The following is a 21,486-nucleotide window of genomic DNA, read 5'->3' on the forward strand; positions in this document are numbered from 1 at the left end:
AATAAAGACAAATGTTTTTGGAAAGAATTTACGTGTTTGCAGTGAAGATAGACCAGATGTCCTCAAACGAATACTTCATGTTTACAGACGTTGTAGCTTGCTAATATTACTCAAATATATCAAAAAAGCATGCCATGTGAAGCTGCAGACGTTATTGTGCATAAATATACTAGTTTCAATCATAAAATTAGGTTAGGATTTCTACCTTGTCCATGTTTCTGTCGGGAACTGCCATAGAAGACTTTCATTGTGATCCCAGCCATCTTGTTTTTTCCCAAATTAGTGTAATTTCATTATGAGACCACTAGATGGTGCAGGCGGGGGTCCCGGATGAGGACAATGGGTCAATGTTCGTACAAATGAAGTATCAAGGCGCAGAACAGCAGAAATGTAATGTCCTCATATGAGAACGCAGGGTTTCCACAACATTATTTTCAAGTCAGCTTCAGTAAATGTTTTTCATGCCATAATTCTCCAGCTTCATGCTTCAGGAAGTCTTAAACCTGGCTGGTCATATTTCCAATACCTAAAATGCCCCTCGCTTGCATAATGCTGGTTCCTAAAGACACACAAACAAAATCCAAATGAAATAAATTATTACTATTTTTATTTAACTTAAAGAACATGTGAGAGTGAAATCGATAAACTGTTTTTTTTCCAAGACAAATCTGTCATGTTAAACCACGAGAAAAAACGTGTGTACTTTGTTTTAAACAGAATGCATAGTGGTGAAGTCTGTCCCCTTTCTGCCTGCATGAATGAAGCACGAGTGCGACGCCCGGTGCAGCGACCGGGGACACTCCGGGACTTTCCTTCATTTACACACACACAAGAGCAACAGTGATTTGGTTTTCATTACACAAATAACAGATAAACGTCTATTATTCATATGTCATTCACAAAAACTGCGACACTGCATCACCTGAACTGCACAGTGTCGTGCCACTTTCCGCCATCATTTAACCACAAACATGAAACTATTTTATGACCTGAGGCTCATTGTCTAAATCAGGGGTCGGTAACCCAAAATGTTGAAAGAGAATTGGACCAAAAACACAAAAAACAAATATGTCTGGATCCATAAAAAATGAAAAGTCTTGTATCAGCCTTAGAATGAAGGCAAGTGGCGAAAGGCGAAATGTTGAGGAAATAGTCAAAATTTCGAGAAAAAAGTCAAAATGTCGAGAAAAAAGTTGAAATGTTGAGAAAAAAGTCGAAATGTTGAGAAAAAAGTCGAAATGTTGAGAAAAAAGTCGAAATTTAGAGAAAAAAGTCAAAATTTCGAGAAAAAAGTCGAAATGTCGAGAAAAAAGTTGAAATGTCGAGATTAAAAAAGAAAGGAAAAAGGAAGAAAAAAAGAGGAAAAAAGAAAAAAAGGAAAAAAAAGGTCAAACATTTTTGAAAAAGCTCCAGGGAGCCACTAGGGCGGCGCTAAAGAGCCACATGCGGCTCTAGAGCCGTGGGTTGCCGACCCCTGGTCTAAATCATAAAACACCAGTTCATGGTGTGACCACAAAACAAGGCACAGGTTAACGTTTTAGGGACGTGGTTATTGACTGGTTTGGAGCGATGTCAGTAGTCTGTGAAACCCCCCGTGTTGAAAGTCTTTCCTCGTCCAGGGTACCGGGTCGTCCCCAACGCTCCGGCTCACGTACAAATAGGAAGAAAAAGGGAAAACGACTACAAACTGCAGCACTCGCGTTTGAGCAGTCAGGCAGTCGTGGACGGCGTGAGAGTGAGAGACAAGTGTGCAAAAGGTCCGGAATCCCACCGAGGCACTGGAAGTGGTCAACATGGAAAAAAGGACGCTGAGCTGTCATTTACACACACACACACACACAAGCAGGCAACGTCGAGGTCAATGTGCTCGATCAGAAAAGTGCACGGCCGATTGATTCAGTCCTCACTCGAGTCCTCCGAGTTGTCCATGTCCAAATCTTCCCATGATGCCTTAGTGCGCTGCTCCCAGCTTTTGGCCTGTGTGATCACAGCGGGGGGCATGAGCGCCACGCAGGCCGCCAGGCCGGACACGCGCTCTTTAAACTCCATCTCACTTTCCCACTCGTCTGAACCGGGGTTGTACACGTGAATGTATTTCATCCTGTTGCCCTTGTCGTGCGAGCGTCCTCCCAGGATGTAGATACGACCGTCCAGCACGGCCACGCCGGGCTCTCCGTGTCCGGCGGGGAGGGGGGCCAGTAAAGACCAACAATTGACTGCAGGATTGAAGCACGCCACCTGAGAAATACAAACCATAACAGGTTTTTAATAAAGGTGAAGCTTGATGGCGCTCACGGTGATGGGCAGTTCAACCAATATACAGGACTGTCTCAGAAAATTTGAATATTGTGATTTTCTGTAATGCAATTACAAAAACAAAAATGTCATACATTCTGGATTCATTACAAATCAACTGAAATATTGCAAGCCTTTTATTATTTTAATATTGCTGATCATGGCTTACAGCTTAGGAAAACTCAAATATCCTATCTCAAAAAATTAGAATATTCTGGGAATCTTAATCTTAAACTGTAAACCATAATCAGCAATATTAAAATAATAAAAGGCTTGCAATATTTCAGTTGATTTGTAATGAATCCAGAATGTATGACATTTTAATTTTTTTAATTGCATTACAGAAAATAAAGAACTTTATCACAATATTTAAATTTTCTGAGACAGTCCTGTAGGTTAAAAAAAAAGGGATTTTCTATGTTTCTTTCTCACCAACTCACCAACTTTCTAACCAAATTTGATACCATAGACCCAATTTATTCATTTCAGTTTCTAAGACAAATTTAGTGCCCCAAGGTGGAAGAAGAAATAACAATACTGCTTCATGTAGGTGATGTCAGCATACGACTATAATGGTGATTTGTTGCAAAGCTACATCCATGGAAATCTGTCTCTCTGAGGAGCAAAAGTGTGCAAAAGATATCCACTTTGTCAATAAATGCATGAGAAAATCCTTAAATGTTTAAAGACAATGATCCTGAAAGAAAAAATGATAATAATTTGCATTTCAGTAAATAATGGGCAAGGATACACATCCAAGCGTGACGTGTGATCTGAGAACCATTCTCCAATACCTGATACAACCACATTGATTACTTTGAAAAACCTTTGTAAAGCACTGCAATACATATTCACATTCACAAATTCACAAACAGCCCCATTACATGTGTAATTACCACCATGAATGGTACGTGTGGACGGTAACGATTGGCTACGACAGAACAACAGATGCAGTGTCGTCAGTATGCAGTAAACCATAAAAAAGCAAGACAAGTTTTATATCTGCTGAAAACACTTCAAAAGAGAAGTGGTGAAGGAGAAGAATGTGGTCCTGGTCCTGGTGGAGGAGGGAAGTTGCATGTCGGATTTAAAGTGGGTAGTTCATTGGTAGACGATTTGGGATTTTTAATATCGTCAGCAAACGTCATCAGAATTTTCTGGTTGCAAGACCTCTAAGACTGAACCGCTCACACTCCATGACGTGGGACGAGTGCATTTAATGAGGGAGCAAAGAAGAAGCCTTGTGTCCAAATGTGACCTCACACATTGCAAACGTGCAGGGATAAATGGCCCTTTTCCACTAGTCCTGCCTCAGCTCGGTTCTAGCCGCCACGGCCCCGTCTTGCGCTTTTGCACTAGGGGCTGAGACGGGTAGAGCCGCTCCAAGCAGATACTTTTTCTGTAACCATTCTGGCGAGGTTCTATCCGGGCTGAGCCGGGACTATTTCTGACGTCACCACCCTTCACGCCTCTGATTGGTCGGGGGGCCGTCAGACGTTTGAATCAGGAAGCGGGAGTCATCGCGAGGCGACTCGCAGCTCGCAGCGATTTTATTATAAAGCGCAAAACGTCTGTTTGGTGATCCAACTCTGAGGTGCAGATGTTCATAAACCTGGTGGCTGAGGAGAGAATTAAAAAAGGGATGTAGACGGGCTGTTTTACTCTCAGCCGCTCGTGGCTCCAGCTGATTTCTCATCAGCGCCGACATGAACAAAGCGGTTGCGCAATCGAGTACGTCACAGCAGCTTCACCCCAACCTGCCCACTTCTCCCCTGGCTGTGGAAAAACAAACGGGGACAAAACGGGTAGAGGCGTGACGAGCCGAGTAAGGACTAATCCAAAAGGGCCTAAACAGATCGGTACTCCAGACCCATTTCTCAGACACAAAGTGCCGTGTGCTCTCGAGCAAAGATGAAAACGACCATCAGGACATTTAGCAGCAACAAGTCCAGAAGCCAGACAGTATGATGGTGTATTATATCAGAGCTCCTAGCACAGGTCATTCATTCTGTGATGGCAAAATCACTGCAAAGAAACAAACCCAAAAACACAATGAGATTTTAAAGCAACATATGGAGCTTTTAAGAGATCTTTTCGAGGGAGGTTTCAAAACTACAATCTCCACACAACCATGGTCGAGGCACGTGAGGGTGAAGGTACTGGAATGGCCTGCCTGCAGCTCTGAAGTTATCCCAACAGAACATGTGAAGTCGAAATGTCGATATTAAAAAGGAAAGGAAAAGGGAAGAAAAAAAGAGAAAAAAAGAAGAAAAAGGAAAAAAAAAAGAAAAAGGAAAAAAAGAAGGAAAAAAAAGAAGAAAAAAAGGAGAAAAAAAAAGGTCAAACAAAAAACAAGTTAAATGAAAGTGCACCATTTAAAACCGCCCCAATCATCAGCAGCCACACTGTTCTTGCGAAAATGTAAAAAGCATTGATGACTCGTGATATTGTACCTTCAGGACATCGCGGCGATATCCACGCTCATGATTGCTACCCCCGATAACATACACGTGTCCATTAGCTGCAGCCATGCCGTGCCACGCCCGCTCCACCGGGCCCTCCGCGCACGTCGTCCATTCATTGGCTGCGGGGTCAAAACAGTAGGTCTCCTTCAGGTATGCTATTCCTCGACGGCCACATGTGACATAAATCTTCCCATCCACCACTGCTCCAGCATGCGCGTACACCTGGAGGGAAGGTGAAAAAAATTATAATAGTAAGTAGTGTTGTCCCGATCACGACATTGTCAAAACATCGGTATCGGCCAAAAAAGTATCGGGACATACCTAGTTATTAATGTTTTTAATATATATTAAGTCGTTTTATATATCGTTGCATTTAACGTCACTTCCAGTCGGCGGCCGGAAGTGACGAAGTAAGCGAAACTAACATGGTTTACATGTTTGAATTGTGAAATTTTATATATGTTCGTGTTCATTAAGCTGCTGCTATTCATTTCATGCCATACAGAATGTTGCACTAAGGTTAAGCCAAAAAGTATTTAAATTTTTTTGTGTTAATGAGTTTGACTGGATGTCATTCAACTACCTCTTTTGAAGTAAACATTTTTTTTTTTTTATTGCACTATTCTGCACTTTTTGTTTTAGTTTACAATTTCATGTTTTTACATTTTGTGGCACCAGTGCTGATAAGCTTTGTTGAAATATGTGTCCATGTTGTTCTCCAATGGACAATAAAAGAAACTAGGGATAATTTAGTTTTAGTCCTCTTTTTTTTTTCTTTTTTTTTAATTAATTGCCAAAATGTATGTGATCGGGAAAAAGTATATATAATGTATTGGGAGCCAAAAAAAGTGATCGGATCGGGAAAAATCGGGATCGGCAGATACTCAAACCCAAGTGATCGGGATCGGATGGGGAGCTAAAAAATCCTGATCGGGACAACCCTAATAGTAATACTAAACAAGAAAAGAGAGGTGGAACTATGACTTTTTTCATCTTTCAACCCTGAAAACATACTTCTCTCTTCAGAGGCGACATAAACTCCCAGGTGTTGGTGTGCGGGTCGTAGCGCTCCACGGAGTCCAGCTCGTTGCTGTAATCGCGGCCTGCGATGGCGTAGATGTGTCCTCCCACCACGCAGACGCAGTGGTCGGCATGCTGCAGCTGCAGAGGCTGGATGGAGCACCAGCTGTTGTGACGGGGGTCGTACCTAAGATGAGTGGAACAGACACAGGACACTGGAAATCCAACCACAGGTAAATGTATCTGAAACAGATCCGACTAGAACGGGGGTCGGCAACCCGCGGCTCTAGAGCCGCATGCAGCTCTTTAGCTCCGCCCTAGTGGCTCCTGGAGCTTTTCCAAAAATGTTTTACCTTTTTTTTTCCTTTTTTCTTCTTTTTTTTCTCTTTATTTTCTTTTTTTCTCTTTTTTTCCTTTTTTTTCTTTTTTTTCTTGTTTTTTTTCTTTTTTTTCCCCTTTTTTTCTCTTTTTTTCTTCCTTTTTCCTTTCCTTTTTAATCTCGACATTTCGACTTTTTTCTCGACATTTTGACTTATTTCTTTAGATTGTACTTCAACATTAATCTCGACATTTCAACTTTTTTCTTGAAATTCAGACTTTTTTCTTGACATTTCGACTTTTTCTCGACATTTCGACTTTTTTCTCGACATTTCCCCTTTTGCCATTTGCCTTCATTCTAAGACTTTTCATTTTTTGCGGCTCCAGACATATTAGTTTTTTGTGTTTTTGGTCCAATATGGCTCTTTCAACATTTTGGGTTGCCGAACCCCTGGACTAGAATGATCAAGGCTCCCCTATGGGCAGAAATATGTGCCACTAGAAACTGAATTTGAATAATTTATATTTGAATTTGAATTGCCCAACTTGAATAATTGCATTAAAAAACTGAATCTGAATCACATATTTTGAATTTGTATTGTTTAATTTGAATTATTGCATTAAAAAAACTGAATCTACATTCAGTTCTCACAATTCAAATTCAGTTCTTGCAATTCAATTTCAATTTTACTGTGCCAGACATCCGGGTCTTCCGGAGGAACAGCAATCGAGTGCAGATACAAAGAACTCTTTCAACGATATAAACGACCAATGGGAGCTAGATATTTCGAAACCTATTGTGTTTTCTCCATTCTGTGTAAAAAGTGTAGATTTGCTGGATATGGGATTTGGTCAAGAAAGTCAGAGAAAACTCAGGGATGTTCCCCTTGCACTGAAGGTACTCCCCATCCGCACATCACGCTGCATTTGTTGTACATCAGCAGCAGATAGTAGAAAGCTTTAACACTAGTTTCAAAAGTAGCAAACGGGGGGGGGGTTCTGTTTCCAACACAGATGTGAAGGCATGACTAAGAATCAAGCTGTTGTACTCTATCTTTCTTGTATTTAGACTCGGACTAGGAAGTTTTTTCATCTTTTGCAAAAAGGTCAGAAGACTCTGTCCCCCTTAAGCCATCATGGATGAGAAGCTTATAAAGTGGCAGAAACATCCTCTGATCAGACATCACTGCAAGATTGGTAATATTCTGAACTGTGCCCTAATGATTGCATCATCAAGAAACGTAAACACTTAACCACAACGGGCTGAATCTTAAGCTGACAATGAAATCTCTGCAGCCTTTAGTCACAACGTGAGCCAATGTGCAAGTTCAGAGGACAGGATACTCTTGGATCTCACCTCCAGCACCGGTTCTCTGCACGAAATCCACTGGTATTTTTATCCCCTCCAATAAGATAAACAAAGTTATTGAGCACAGCGACACCCTGGTTGGACATTCGGGGCCCGTGGGGCTCACAGAGGGTTCTCCATTCGCCCCAGCTCGGGTGGAACAGCTGAAAGAAGCACTCGCCATCTGAGAGGGAGCTGGAGCTGAACATCCCCCCGAAGCCGAGGATGCAGTGGAAGGTGGAGCGCGGCTGCGTGAGAGGACTCTGCAGGACCGGCTGCTGCAGCTCCTGCTCATGGTAGCGCAGGGCGGCTGAAACCGAGTCCTTGAGCGGACACTGGCTCAGTCTGCCGTGCAGTCTCTGCAGCACTTGTTTCTCAATCAGGCAGAAACGCACGGCATCGAGCATCTTCAGGTTGTCCTTCGGATCGGAAAGACAAAAAGGGTTAATTGTATATTTGCCATTTTGGGAAGAAAAAGCAGGTACCGTATTTTCTGGACTATAAACCGCACCTCCATACAAGCCGCATCCGCTCTAGTTAAAAAAAAAGGATATGCAGGCCGCAGATATTTATGTTGTTAGATTAGATATTTACTACATGTACAGAACGATTTTGAACTGTAAATGATGTACATGTTTGTACCTAAATAGATCCTTTCCCAGAGGTGTCAAAAGTATTCACATTCATTACTCAGGTAGAAGTATAGATACTAGAGTTTAAAAATACTCCTATAGAAGTTGAAGTATCAACTCAAGTTTTTTACTCAAGTAAAAGTATAAAAGTACTGGTTTCAAAACTACTTAAAGTATAAAAGTAAAAGTAATGTAAGGGGGAAAAAAGGCATTGAAAATGAATGCATCTTAGTATAATGCAAATATATTAAAGAACCATATATGTGTACTATTGAGCATTAACATGTGTTTCAGAGAGCAGGAGATATGATGACTAGTTGCCTATAAGTATTGTAATAGTGCAAAAAGTCAAACTTCAGAGGGATGTTATCATTTATCCTAACCTTTATTGGAATGTACATCCAAGTTTAGTTGCAGGAATCTGAGGGAACGGATGTAAGAACAAAACTGGACAAGAACATCTGAAACAACCACAACCAAATTCACTCTAGCCGGATGGAGCAATTTAACTGGATAGTTTTTATTTAAAGGCTGAAATGAAATAGAGTAACGAGGCTGTTTTTAAAATGTAAGGAGTAAAAAGTACAGATAATTGCGTGAAAATGTAAGGAGTAAAAGTAAAAAGTCGTCTGAAAAATTATTACTCCAGTGAAGTATAGATAACCAAAATTTCTACTTAAGTAACGTAACAAAGTATTTGTACTTCGTTACTTGACACCTCTGTCCTTTCCTAACCGTGTCTTTTAACACGACAGCAACTTTGCTGATTAAAACGGGACAGAACCAACAGAAAATAACCTATCTTATCTATTTATCCGTTTGAAATCTGCTTCTACCTACTTCTATCTGCTAAAAAAGAAGTAGCATATTCTTCTTTGCATTTATTTTGTCTTAGTTTTGATTCTAATTCCGGTTAGAGCGCCCCGAGCGGTGGAAGAAAAATCCACAGAATAGCCGCACCTTTGTATAAGCCGCATGGTTCAAAACCTATGAAAAAAGTAGCGGCTTATAGTCCAGAAAATACGGTATATAATCAATAGCAGATGAGAGTGAAATGAAGACATACCTTTGCACTGACCTGCAGGTACACCTGGTCGGTCTCCACCTCCTCTGGACTGTAGTGATAGTGAAGCGCGGCCTCGTACACTTCATTCTCACTGGTCACCTGGAGCTCGTTGCTGCTCAGAGCTCGGAACACTTCCTCCGGGGGGAGCCGGCGGTACATTTCTGTCCTGGACAAGGTCTCAATGTTCCTGAGGATGTAGGAGTGGACCATGGCTTTAAGCTGCTCCAGTCCGTAGAGATCGGCCAGGTGATACACCTCGATAATGTTGCTGTCGTCCAGCCAGGAGAACAGGAAGTCGCAGCAGAAGCCAATTACATTTTCAAGCTGGAAAAAAAAAGGACAGTTTCGCTAAACAAAAAAACCTAATTACACTGAAAAATAGAATAAGGATCGGCTCGGCTCACTGTACACCTGAAAAGATATTGTACAGTGTAAGAAAGAAACCTGGAACCTTCCAGAAGTGTTGTTTTTGTGTGTGTGAAAAATCCTCCTTGCATCTGACATGTTTTTGACCTGTTATTTTTAATGAGTGTCTTCTACATTATTTGACTGAAGTCATTGTTATCCTGTCTGCATGTATATTAGATGTGTTTCCTTATCATGTTCAGAATTATTTTATTATTTGTCTTTTTCCTTCTGTCTTATTTTGTTGGTTATATTTGTTTTTGCCTTTTCTTAAATTATAAAGCAGTATTCTTTGCACAAATTTGTTTTACTTGATGCACAAACATGTTGTAATGAAGAAATAATGTTAATTAAAAAAAAAATTCTAAAATAAAAAAAAATAAATAAAAAAAAAAAGGATCAGCTCGGCTCAGCCTACCTGTACCAGAGTGGCAGCAATCAGGACTTCTTGAACACAGTCCAGGTCTAACTCGATCTCTGAAGTGTAGATGTAGTCCAGTATCTTTTTCATAGCCATGTAGGAGACTCCATGAATGGGAATCTCCTTCTGCTGCGTCTCACGGAGGCCTCCTGCAAACATCCCCCTAAGGGAGAAGGGTGAGACGTGATTCAGCCTGACAGAACCCACTGATGATGAGACATGCACCGTGCAGCCACAGGGTCCCCAGCTCCAAATATACCAGGTGCACTTGCTGCACAGAAAAAAGATCTTCCTTACAGCACTTTAAACCTTACTATATAACTAATCATTAGGTGAATGACACCAGTGCCAGAGGTGTACTCAGACGACTTGATGCATCATGAGCAGTGATCGTCCCAGTTGAGTCATTAACGGTGAAGTCAGTGCTTTTAAAAGTAATCGTCGTATTTCAGTCAGATCAGATCCAAAACATTGTCTTATGATAAAATTGCTCTCACTGATACAGTATAATTGCTTGTTGCTGAATTTTGCATTTTTATGTAAAAAATCTGTCAAACTGACCCACTTTTTCTTTTTCTTCTTCTTACTCGACTACTACTACTGTCATTTATCCAAAGCGACTTACATCTGAAATATGTCACAGAAAATTTGAATATTGTGATTTTCTGTAATGCAATTACAAAAACAAAAATGTCATACATTCTGGATTCATTACAAATCAACTGAAATATTGCAAGCCTTTTTATTATTTTAATATTGCTGATCATGGCTTACAGCTTAAGAAAACTCAAATATTCTATCTCAAAAAATTTGAATATTCTGGGAATCTTAAACTGTAAACCATAATCAGCAATATTAAAATAATAAAAGGCTTGCAATATTTCAGTTGATTTGTAATGAATCCAGAATATATGCCATTTTTTTTTTTTTTTATTGTATTACAGAAAATAAAGAACTTTATCACAATATTCTAATTTTCTGAGACAGTCCGGTACATCATTTGTGGAGCAATTAGGGTTAATGCCTTGCTCAGGGGCCCAAGGTGGTTCATCTTGGTTGCCATTGTGGGGCTTGAACCCGGGACCAGACCCAAGCCCACCTCTGTAGCCTCTAGACTGCCACGCCCCCTGACTAACTTTTGTTTTTATATGCTTGCTTTGAAATCTCCTTGTAACTTTGAAAATCAGTTGAATTGTGTAGCCTTTGGCAAAAGGCTTTACATTTTCAAATTAAATACAAATTAATCCCCAAAAAGTTTGATTGCAATGTATAAATAAACATAATGCAATGATATGGAAATCTCATAAACACATATTTTATTCACAACAGAGCACAGAAAACATATCAAATGACAAAGGCAAGTCATTTTACCATTTCAGGTAAAATATTTGCTAATTTTGAATTTGATGATAGCAACACATTTTTTTTTAGAACTTAGAAGAGAGGCAACAAAAGGCCAGAAAGGTATATAAAAAGAAACAGCTGAGAGATTATCTTGCAACTAATTAGGTCAGTTGGCAACATGAGTAAGACAAGAGCATCTTACAGTGAGAGAGTCTGCCAATTTGCACAAATGGGCATTTACAAATTGCAAAACGGTTTTAGAATCATGTTGTCTATGGTACATAATATCATCATCATTAAACAGACAAGAATGATAGAAGTCTTCTGGTATTTTGGGAAAAATACAGGAAACTTACAGTAAGCCATTATTACAGCTGATAATAGTACACTTATATTTTGGGACATATTACAGAAATAGGCTGGATAAGACTTCATATACTGTACTACTACTACTACTACTACTACTACTACTACTACTGTCATAAAACTTTTATCCAAAGCGATTTACATCTGATGGAACAACACAAGCACAAAGTCTAGTCATATAAGTACAATAATTAATTAATAATTAATATATAATAACTATTCTTAGTTTTGTAATGCCTGGCTATGCCCCTTTGTAAAAAGCATTCTCTGCAGCGCTTTATTAAGTCATAAACCAGCATGAACACTTAAATCATCGGCTTTGTTAACGACAGAACCCAAATGTTCATGCGGCTATCATAAGGCGATATTGATAAAGTGCATTATGATGGATTAGGGGGATAAACTTAATCTGAATTACACTTTGCACCAAAGCTTAGATGCGTCTTGTGACAGTAAGCTGCACAGTCCTTCACTAACTGATTAGATTACAGTCATGCATATGTGAATTAAATCAGAGTTAAAAACATACAAACAAACAAACAAAATGTCATTAGAAACTGAGATGTTCCTGAACATTCAGCATAGGTCTGCACAATATTAAGAAAACAAGAGATATTAAAAAACAGGAAATTGCGGTAACGATATGACGTTACGTGTGATATATAAACCAATACTTTATCCCCGGATGGCAAATGAAAAAAGTGAACTGCCTGATTTCTATTCCAGTAATATGATTAAAAACAGTACAGTATCAATTAATAAATAAATTAAACTATGCAGAAACAGCAGGAATGTGAACAGATGGCTCTTGGAAAATAATAGACGAAAATGTGTATATATATATATATATATATATATATATATATATATATACACACACACACACATACATCTTGGGACACTACAACTTTGACCAGTCAGTCTGAAAGTGAAACCTGACTGTCTATTGTCTTGTGTGCAGGAGATAAACATCAGCGAGATGCACTAAACTAAAGCTGATTAAGTGACACGGGTGCAAAAGACAAAAGTAATGTGACAAAGGCAACTGTTGTGACATTTTTTTTTTAATTTTTTTTACCTGAAGTAATGACAGGAGGCTGCCAGGAGGATGCGGTGGGCGTGGATGTGTCGACCCTCCACCACCAGCACCACGTCAAACAGGATGCCCTCCTGCCGGAGAGCCAGCAGGCCGTCCACCAGGCTGCGGACGTGCTCGGAGCTCCTGAAGGTCCGTCTGCCCGGGCAGCCTCTCCCCGGACCCGGGGCTGCAGCCTCCGCCATGACGGCAACACACTGTCCTTCAGCTTTCATCGCTCCCACCGGCCCAGCACCAACATGCTGCACAGCTTTGGTTGTTCGTTCGTTCGTTTTTGCTTATTTCGAACATGTATAAAAAATAAGAAAAAAGACAAGAAAATAAATACAGGTGGGCATTATCACACACTGTGCAACATTCTTCATCCATTATGTGCAATATTCTTTACTCATTTATGTGCAATATTCTTCCACTCATTCATGTGCATTATTATTCTCTCATCCATCTCATTTTCATAGTGTATATATATTTATGTTTCCTGTTTCTCATTTTGTTGTACACAGTCTTTGCTTACATAATCTTTGCATGTGTGCACTTTTACGGAGCTGCTGCCTAATCTCATTGTACCAGTATAATGATAATAAAGGCTTTCTATTCTATTTCTATTCTATAAAGAAAAAAACAACATCAAAACACATATTTCAGTTACATGTTCGAAAAGGAGTGGGAGGAGGAGGAAGTATACATTTATTTAATCCCACCCCCTTTCCACAACTAAACATAAATTATATGTCTGTATAATTTTTTTTATACTATACACTAATTTTTATAAATATATATCATTTTTACAAAAATAACCTGTTTAATACAAGATATAAGCTCTATCGTAAATATAATATAACTATGATATAAATATAATATGTATATCTTTTTTTTTATTTATTTATTTAAAAGGGACAAGGCACATTGATTGACATGAGCACTTGAGTCCATCATAAATGTGCCAGATTTAGCCATACAGGCTAATTTACATCTGAAGTCCCTGGCAGGTTGATGGCATATATAAAAAACATTGAAAAACACACACTAAAACACAGAGTACAAACAATTAGTAAAACCATGACACTCCGAATAATGACAAACAACATAAAAGAATTATAGCACACAAACACATTAGCTCACATAAAAGCACATAAACACAAACAGGTATAAAAACCTGATCCCTATACCAGATTATGACAGCATGTTTGATTATCCAGTAACCACTGTTTTATGTTTTTAGAGAATGAATGAAGAGATGTGATGTTCCTTAGTTGTAGGGGTATAGTGTTCCAGGTATGAGCTGCTCGATAGGAAAAGGCCGACTGCCCAAAGGCACTTATTCTATGTGCAGTTTTACAATCTCCTCTGGTGGCAGCTCTGGTAGATGAGTTTTGATTTTGCTTAATAAACTCATTGAGTGGAGACGGGGGGCCAGACCATGAAGGATTTTATAAACAAGTAAAATGTCTGCAAACTTAATCATATTTCCCCAGTTTAAAAAAACATATTTAGTTAAAATATTACAATGATGATATAAATTAGACTTTTTATCCAATGTTTTCAAAGCCTGCTTATAGAGTTTTTCCATTGATTGTAATGCTATCTAATATATAATCATACAAAGACAGCATGACAAAATAGCAGAACACACCCAGCTGGTGATCTTTAAACACAGTCTTCACTTTTATACCTCAAATAATCTATTTCTTCTTAAATTGTTTTATGCTTGTACATTCTTTTAACTCCAAATTCAAACCATGATTCCACAGTTTAATTCCACAAACTGATACACAAAAACTTAAAAATTTGAAGTTTAGGTTACCCCTTAAATTATAACCCCCTTCCCTCCCAATGAATAATTTCTGAATGTTATCCGGTAGCGAATGTTTTTTTGCTTTAAACATTACTTGTGCAGATTGAAATGCCACTAAATCCAATGAGTTTTAGTACTTTGGACTGTAGGAATAGTGAGTTAGTGTGATCTTGATATCCAGCTTTTGAAGTCGCTGCGGACAGACTGGTAAGCAGGAAGAGCGTAAAGGCTGATTTATGGTTCCGCGTTACACCAACACAAACGTACTGGCGCGTCGCCGCGTACCCTACGCCGTACCCTACGCCGTAGGATCTGCGTCGATTTAACGCAGAACCATAAATCAGCCTAAAGCAGATCTGCTGCTGCAGATTTGTGTCACCTCATCCCGAGAGATAAAACATAAACACTAAAGTTTTATGTTTATGAATATTCTCCTTACCGTTGTAGCTGCTGGAAAGTCGTCAGCCTTTTACTGTTATGCAATCTTAAGAGCTGGCTAGCTGGTTAGCAGCACAGCAATAAAAAAAAACGCCTCAAGACGTTTAAAAAAAACGACACATTCCACAAGGTCGTCGAAATCAAAGCATTTGATTCCCCGATCAAACGGCTCGGGGAAAGCTAAACCTCCACTGATAATGTGACCAAAGAGCGGCCTGATTTTTGACAGGATCAAAACAAGTCTGTTTACTTTTGGTGTCAGGTGTTTGAGCTGCAACCTGATTGGTCCGTGGCTTTCCTAAGACCCGCCCACTTTCTACAATCCAGCCAATCACAGACGCCCCTCGCAGGGAACTAATTGAAGGCGTCATGTGTCGCTGAGTTGCTTCCTTTGGCAAACGCTTTTGTCCTAATAGTCTTTTGTCTAAGCAGCTTAAAGGTGAAGGACAACATCCAAACTTTCCTAGAGTAACCTAAATAATAGTTTAACAGTGATATATGCTATACATTTCTTTTCAGCTTCACGAAGATAGAAAATAATATTTTATTTATAGGCAAGGCAAGTTTATTTGTGTAGCACAATTCAACACAAGGTAATTCAAAGTGCTTTACATCAACATTAAAAGCAGCAAGACACAATTAAACAGTAAATAGCAAATAAAATGAAATAAAATTATAAGAAAGAGGTAAAATATAATAATAATAAAATATAAAAATCATAATATATTGTAAAAAACATAACAACCTGACAATAAATGTATATACTGTACATACTGGAAAATACATACTGGAAAATAATGTGCAATATCATTAACTACAAGTGCAATTATGTAAATATCTGTCTGTTATCTTATTTGTATACCAGTATTTTTTATTATTATTATTATTGTATATATCAGTACTGTTTATAGTGTGTCATACTCTGTTATTATTATTGTATTATTATTATTTCTATTTCAAAACTTCCCTAGAGTAACCTAAATAATAGTTTAACAGTAATATATGCTATACATTTCTTTTCAGCTTCACGAAGATAGAAAATAATACATTTTATTTATAGGCAAGGCAAGTTTATTTGTGTAGCACAATTCAACACAAAGTAATTCAAAGTGCTTTACATCAACATTAAAAGCAGCAAGACACAATTAAACAGTAAATAGCAAATAAAATAAAATAAAATTATAAGAAAGAGGTAAAATACATACATAACAACCTGACAATAAATGTATACTGTACATACTGGAAAATACATACTGGAAAATAATGTGCAATATCATTCACTACAACATGCAATTATGTAAATATCCGTCTGTTATCTTATTTGTATACCAGTATTTTTTATTATTATTATTATTGTATATATCAGTAGTGTTTATAGTGTGTCATACTCTGTTATTATTATTATATTATTATTATTTCTATTTCTATTGATGCCTCTTGTTTTGCACTATCCCCTTTGCTGCTGTACACTGCAAATTTCCCCGCTGTGGGACTAATAAAGGAATATCTCTTATCTTAAATAATAAAAAAGCATAAGTTGTTAAAAAGTAAGGGCAGTAGAGTACAGCAGGTCAGTATTCAATTTAAGAGTACGCTTCAGTAAACTAATTAAGCCTGATTTAAAGGAGCTGACAGTTGGAGCAGACCTCAGGTCTACAGGAAGTTTGTTCCACCGGTGAGGAGCAGAATAACTGAACGCTGCCTCACCTTGCTTGGTTCTGGTTCTTGGGAACCACAACAAACCAGATCCAGATGAACCTCAGGGGTCTGGGAGCTTCATAGGAACTAACAGATCCAGCATGGATTCTGGTCCAAGACCATTCAGGTCTTTGTAGACCAGCAGTAACATTTTAAACTCTATCCTTTGACTCACTGGAAGCCATTGTAGTGATTTCATGACCGGTGTAATGTGGTCCAGTTTCCTGGTGTTTGTAAGGCGGCAGCATTCTGGATCAGTTGTTTATAGGCGCCTCCAGAACTCGAGGACACCTACATAAGATAGAGATAAACGATAAAATCAAAAAAACCACATACTGACATACAATGCCATAAACTCACTGGTTGACATTCAAGGTTGTGGACGTCCTTGGATGCCAAAAGGAGGATTTTAAATCGGATGCGGAACTTGACTGGAAGCCAATGGAGCTGCTGCAGGACGGGGGGTGATGTAATAGGTGGAGATGATGCAGACAGCCCAATTCTGAACCAGCTGAAGTTTATGGAGGGATTTGATAGTGACCCCAGAGAGCAGCGAGAGGCAATAATCCGGGCCAAGAGTGACAAGGCTGTGAATGAGGAAAGCAGTGGCATGGGGGGGATAACAGGATATAAACTATGTCATATATTATTATATGGATTTTGTGACTAATGTGTTTTACTGGATGCTGAGCTCTGATACATTGCATTACTGCAATAAGCCACAAATGAATAGAATAGTTTTGACTTGTACTTCTGTCTCTTCAACACAGGGGGGCGCTGTAGCCCGGGTGAATAAGATTTCAATATGATTTCTCCAAGTTGTCTTTCAGCACCAGTCTGAAAGCAGTCCCTAAGGTATTTGCTTAATTACAGTTTCATGCCACTATAGCTTAACTTGGGGCTATTTTAATTTTGGCAAACTGCACTGCTGCAGTTTAGAGTGAAACAAGTTATTTTACAAATATTACATTAATTGAAATTGTCACTCAAGTGAACTATGTATAGCTCTATCCCTACAGCTTAATTAGATATCATTCGGGGGTATCGTGAAAAAAACTTTGATGTCATCAGTCTGAAGGGTTTTATTTTTACTTCATCATCTGTAGCACTGTTTGTTGTTTTGTGTCATTTTTGCTCCTTCTGTATTTGCTATCCATCCGACCAAATGCCTTCCAGATTGTATTTCCGCAGTCTGATAAGCTTTTAGGCAAATTTCCCAGGGCAACAATTTATTTTGCACATACAACCATATGGGGAAAACAAACACTAAAAGCTATTTTATTTATTTAATTGTTTTTTTCTGATTTATTTTCACTCATTCACTTTTTATTTCATTTTAATTTTAATGTATTTTCTTAGATTTCAGACCTTTTTTAAATATATAAAATAAGCATTCAAGTAATAGTTAGTCCGTAGAGAATTTTATCATAGTAATTAGATGGAAGAAAAGCAGTGAAGCTGTTCTTTCAGACAGGCGACATGAACAGATAACTGGAATGAGTGCAGGAGCTGTATCTGTGAAGGTTTTCAGGACCAATGGTGATCAGACGATCTTACCTTTGTTAGCAAATGTGTAAGAGAGTCATTGAAACTTAAAAATATGTTCCTAAGAAAGGTTGGTATTGATGTACATATCTCTCCTCCTACATTGTATAATATTAAACCATTCAAAGAATCTGGAGGAATATTTGCGCCGAACCTTCAGATGGCACTGGGTCAATGTTCATTCATCAAAAGCTTAGGTTTGCTTTGGAAAATGTTCTTGATTCTCTAAGAAACAAAGTCACTATCAACAGAAGGAATAGGTGCAGTGGCGTCAATTCAGTGGAAGCTAAGGTATGGCAAGGTTACGAGTCACAGAACTTAACTAGAGTATCAATCAATACGTCCAGCAAATACTCATCACAGAAGTCTATGGAGCTTATCTGTGTGGTCAAGAAAATTGGAACTTCTTCAAATGCAGTCTCGCTCACTGCAAAAACTCAAAATCTTACCAGGAATATTTGTCTTATTTCTAGTTAAAATGTCTCATTTTTAGTAAAAAAATCTCATTACACTTAAAACAAGAGTCATTACCAGAAAAATAACTTGTTATTTGTCCATTTTCACCTGTTTCAAGTACATTTTCACTTGAAATAAGTAGAAAAATCTGCCAGTGGGACAAGATTTATCTTCTCATTACAAGAAAAAAAAATCTTGTTCCATTGGCAGATTTTTCTACTTATTTTACTGTAAGTGAAAATCTACTTGAAACAGGTGAAAATTGTTGTTTTTGAGTCTTGTCTTAAATGTAATGAGATTTAAAAAAAAAAAAATGAGACTAAAAATTTAACATTTTAACTAGAAATAAGACAAATATTCTTGTTAAGATTTAGAGTTTTTGCAGTGTATAATAACTAGTGAAATCGATCATGTTGCTCTTATTTGCATTTGTAGTTATTCCATAAATGTATTTAAAAAAACAAACATTTACATTTAACCCTTGAAGCAAAGGTGTCATACCTTGCAATGTGCATGTGAGCCAGAACACAGACAAAAAAACGACAACTCACACTGTCTTCTAGTTCAAAATCCAGATGGAGATACGGGGCTCTATCAGGGCCACTTCAGCTTTCATTTAGACTTCTGTGATGGCAGCATTAATAAAAGAAGGGATGCTGAGATCTTAGAGCAACATTTGCTGCCTCAAAGATGACATCTTTTCTTGGAACTTGCAAAAACACATTCTGCACACATGACAGAGGCACGTCTTAGGGGGAAGAGGAGGGTAAATGTTCCACACTGGATTACCTGCAGTCCTGATCTGTTCCTGCAGAGAAAATATGGAGGAATTTGAAAGGAAACATAACACTTTGCTCTCCCAAGTTTCACTACAGTGTTGCAGGCCTGGAATGCTTTAATGGATGAATATTAACATTTGGATTTTCATTTAATATTTCCATATTGTATCAACATTTTCTGACTTGGGGTTTTTTATACAAATTTGGATATTACTGGGCCCTCCTTATTGCTTTGACTTTAGTGCCCCATTCATCTTCTGTCGTGCCTTCAATTTGCATACATCATTGTCTGACAGGCAGAGTGGATTTTATTCCACTTGCAAAAGCACTGTTATAAAATAATCCATTACTCGATCCATTTTCCAGGCCAATATACATTCCGGTGTAGTGCACAAAGCCCCAGGAAAGGGGGCCCCCCTTTAGCTGGGCCATAATGAGTATATTAAATATCAAATCCAAAGAGTTTTTGTTGTTGTTGTGAGTATCTTTCATTTAGAAACCCCCTAGTCTTAGAGGAATAGACAGACTTGCACAGTGCACATCTGTTGTGACAGATCACGCACAGACACAGCCTCTCTCTGCTTTCAGAGTACTGGATGATCAGGATTTTTGCGCTATTGCTGTGTCGTCATGCGGTGTGAAAGACTGAAAGTGTGTGTTTTTTTTTCATTTTGTCTTTGTTAGATGCTTCTTGATGTTGCAAAGAGCCTGTTTGGTTGAGTTATTACTTAGAGTGCAGCATTCCAGTGTATTAGTGAAGAATCTCCTTTCATCAGGAGACGGCTGTGCAGCAGGAGCAAAACAGTCTGCAGGAAAGAGAAGACAAATGAAAACAAAGTGGGTACCATTTACAAGATTAGCTGTCACGTTGTAGCACTCACACACACACACACACACACACACACACACACACACACACACACACACACACACACACACACGCACACACACAGCAGGGGCGTCAATTGGGTCTGGCAGCCGCCACACCTTTGCTTCAAGGGAAAATGTAAATGTTTGTTTTTTAAATACATTTATGGAATTACTCTGTCTATTTGTATTGATTATTCTATTACTTGATACATATAGAATAACTACAAATGCAAATCAGAACAACATGATCGATTTCACTAGTTATTATACACTGCAAAAACTCAAAATCTTAACAAGAATATTTATCTTATTTCTAGTTAAAAAGTCAAATTTTTAGTCAAATTTTTCTTTTTTTTAATCTCATTACATTTAAGACAAGACTCAAAAACAACCATTTTCACCTGTTTCAAGTAGATTTTCACTTAAAATAAGTGGAAAAATCTGCCAGTGGAACAAGATTTTTTTGCTTGTAATAATGAGATAAATCTTGTCCCACTGGCAGATTTTTCTACTTATTTCAAGTGAAATTTTACTTGAAACAGGTGAAAATGGACAAATAACAAGTTATTTTTCTGGTGATGACTCTTGTTTTAAGTGTAATGAGATTTTTTGACTAAAAATGAGACATTCTAACTAGAAATAAGACAAATATTCCTGGTAAGATTTTGAGTTTTTGCAGTGAGCGAGACTGCATTTGAAAAAGTTCCAATTTTCTTAACCACACAGATAAGCTACATAGCAGACTTCTGTGATGAGTATTTGCTGGACGTATTGATTGATACTCTAGTTAAGTTCTGTGACTCGTAACCTTGCCATACCTTAGCTTCCACTGAATTGACGCCACTGACACACAGAGTGAAAAAAGGGGATTTTGGCAACAGCAGTTGTGAAGACACAGAATAGTCAAGTCCATGAGATCATACTCTTCTGAACATTTGCGCCGCTTAAACGAGGCCAGGTGAAGAAAAAAAACTGTTAATGAACATTATCATGAAGGTTTTCATGTCTGACTCCTGGTGTGCAGAAAGGACAGGTAAATTAGTGCACTGTGTGTCGTCTACTCAATGGGGTCTAACAATCTAACAAGGAATGGTACAGAGCAGCAGGCTGTTTGGAAACAGTGAACGCA

At 38.3% G+C, this 21,486-nt stretch overlaps 1 protein-coding gene across 2 annotated transcripts; it reads right to left on the reverse strand.

Annotated features, from left to right (window-relative positions):
- Positions 1-590: 590 nt before the first annotated feature.
- klhl22 (kelch-like family member 22) lies at positions 591-15,275 on the reverse strand. 2 transcript variants are annotated; one of them, XM_061730419.1, is made up of 8 exons: positions 15,011-15,275; positions 12,759-13,053; positions 9,968-10,133; positions 9,157-9,468; positions 7,456-7,865; positions 5,775-5,967; positions 4,749-4,982; positions 591-2,238 (listed from the first exon to the last, which is right to left on the reverse strand). In XM_061730419.1, the coding sequence occupies exons 2-8, from the start codon at positions 12,989-12,991 to the stop codon at positions 1,897-1,899; spliced, it is 1,890 nt and encodes a 629-aa protein (XP_061586403.1). In that variant the 5' UTR covers positions 12,992-13,053; positions 15,011-15,275; the 3' UTR covers positions 591-1,896. The 2 variants fall into 2 exon arrangements, with proteins under 2 accessions (XP_061586403.1, XP_061586402.1); XM_061730418.1 differs by having other exon boundaries at positions 9,145-9,468.
- Between the last annotated feature and the right edge of the window lie 6,211 nt (positions 15,276-21,486).

The sequence above is a fragment of the Cololabis saira genome, chromosome 9 (genome assembly GCF_033807715.1).
Source record: "Cololabis saira isolate AMF1-May2022 chromosome 9, fColSai1.1, whole genome shotgun sequence".
Classification (NCBI taxonomy): domain Eukaryota; kingdom Metazoa; phylum Chordata; class Actinopteri; order Beloniformes; family Belonidae; genus Cololabis; species Cololabis saira.

What these genes read in the sequence shown, in the direction of transcription:
- klhl22 (XM_061730418.1), bottom strand. Translation starts at nt 12,991, where the DNA reads ATGAAAGCTGAAGGACAGTGTGTTGCCGTCATGGCGGAGGCTGCAGCC. An exon ending in TTGCTGCCACTCTGGTACAG is followed by an intron (nt 9,469 to 9,967) that starts GTAGGCTGAGCC and finishes TTTTTTTTCCAG; the next exon opens with CTTGAAAATGTAATTGGCTT. An exon ending in ACCTGCAGGTCAGTGCAAAG is followed by an intron (nt 7,866 to 9,144) that starts GTATGTCTTCAT and finishes TCCGATCCGAAG; the next exon opens with GACAACCTGAAGATGCTCGA.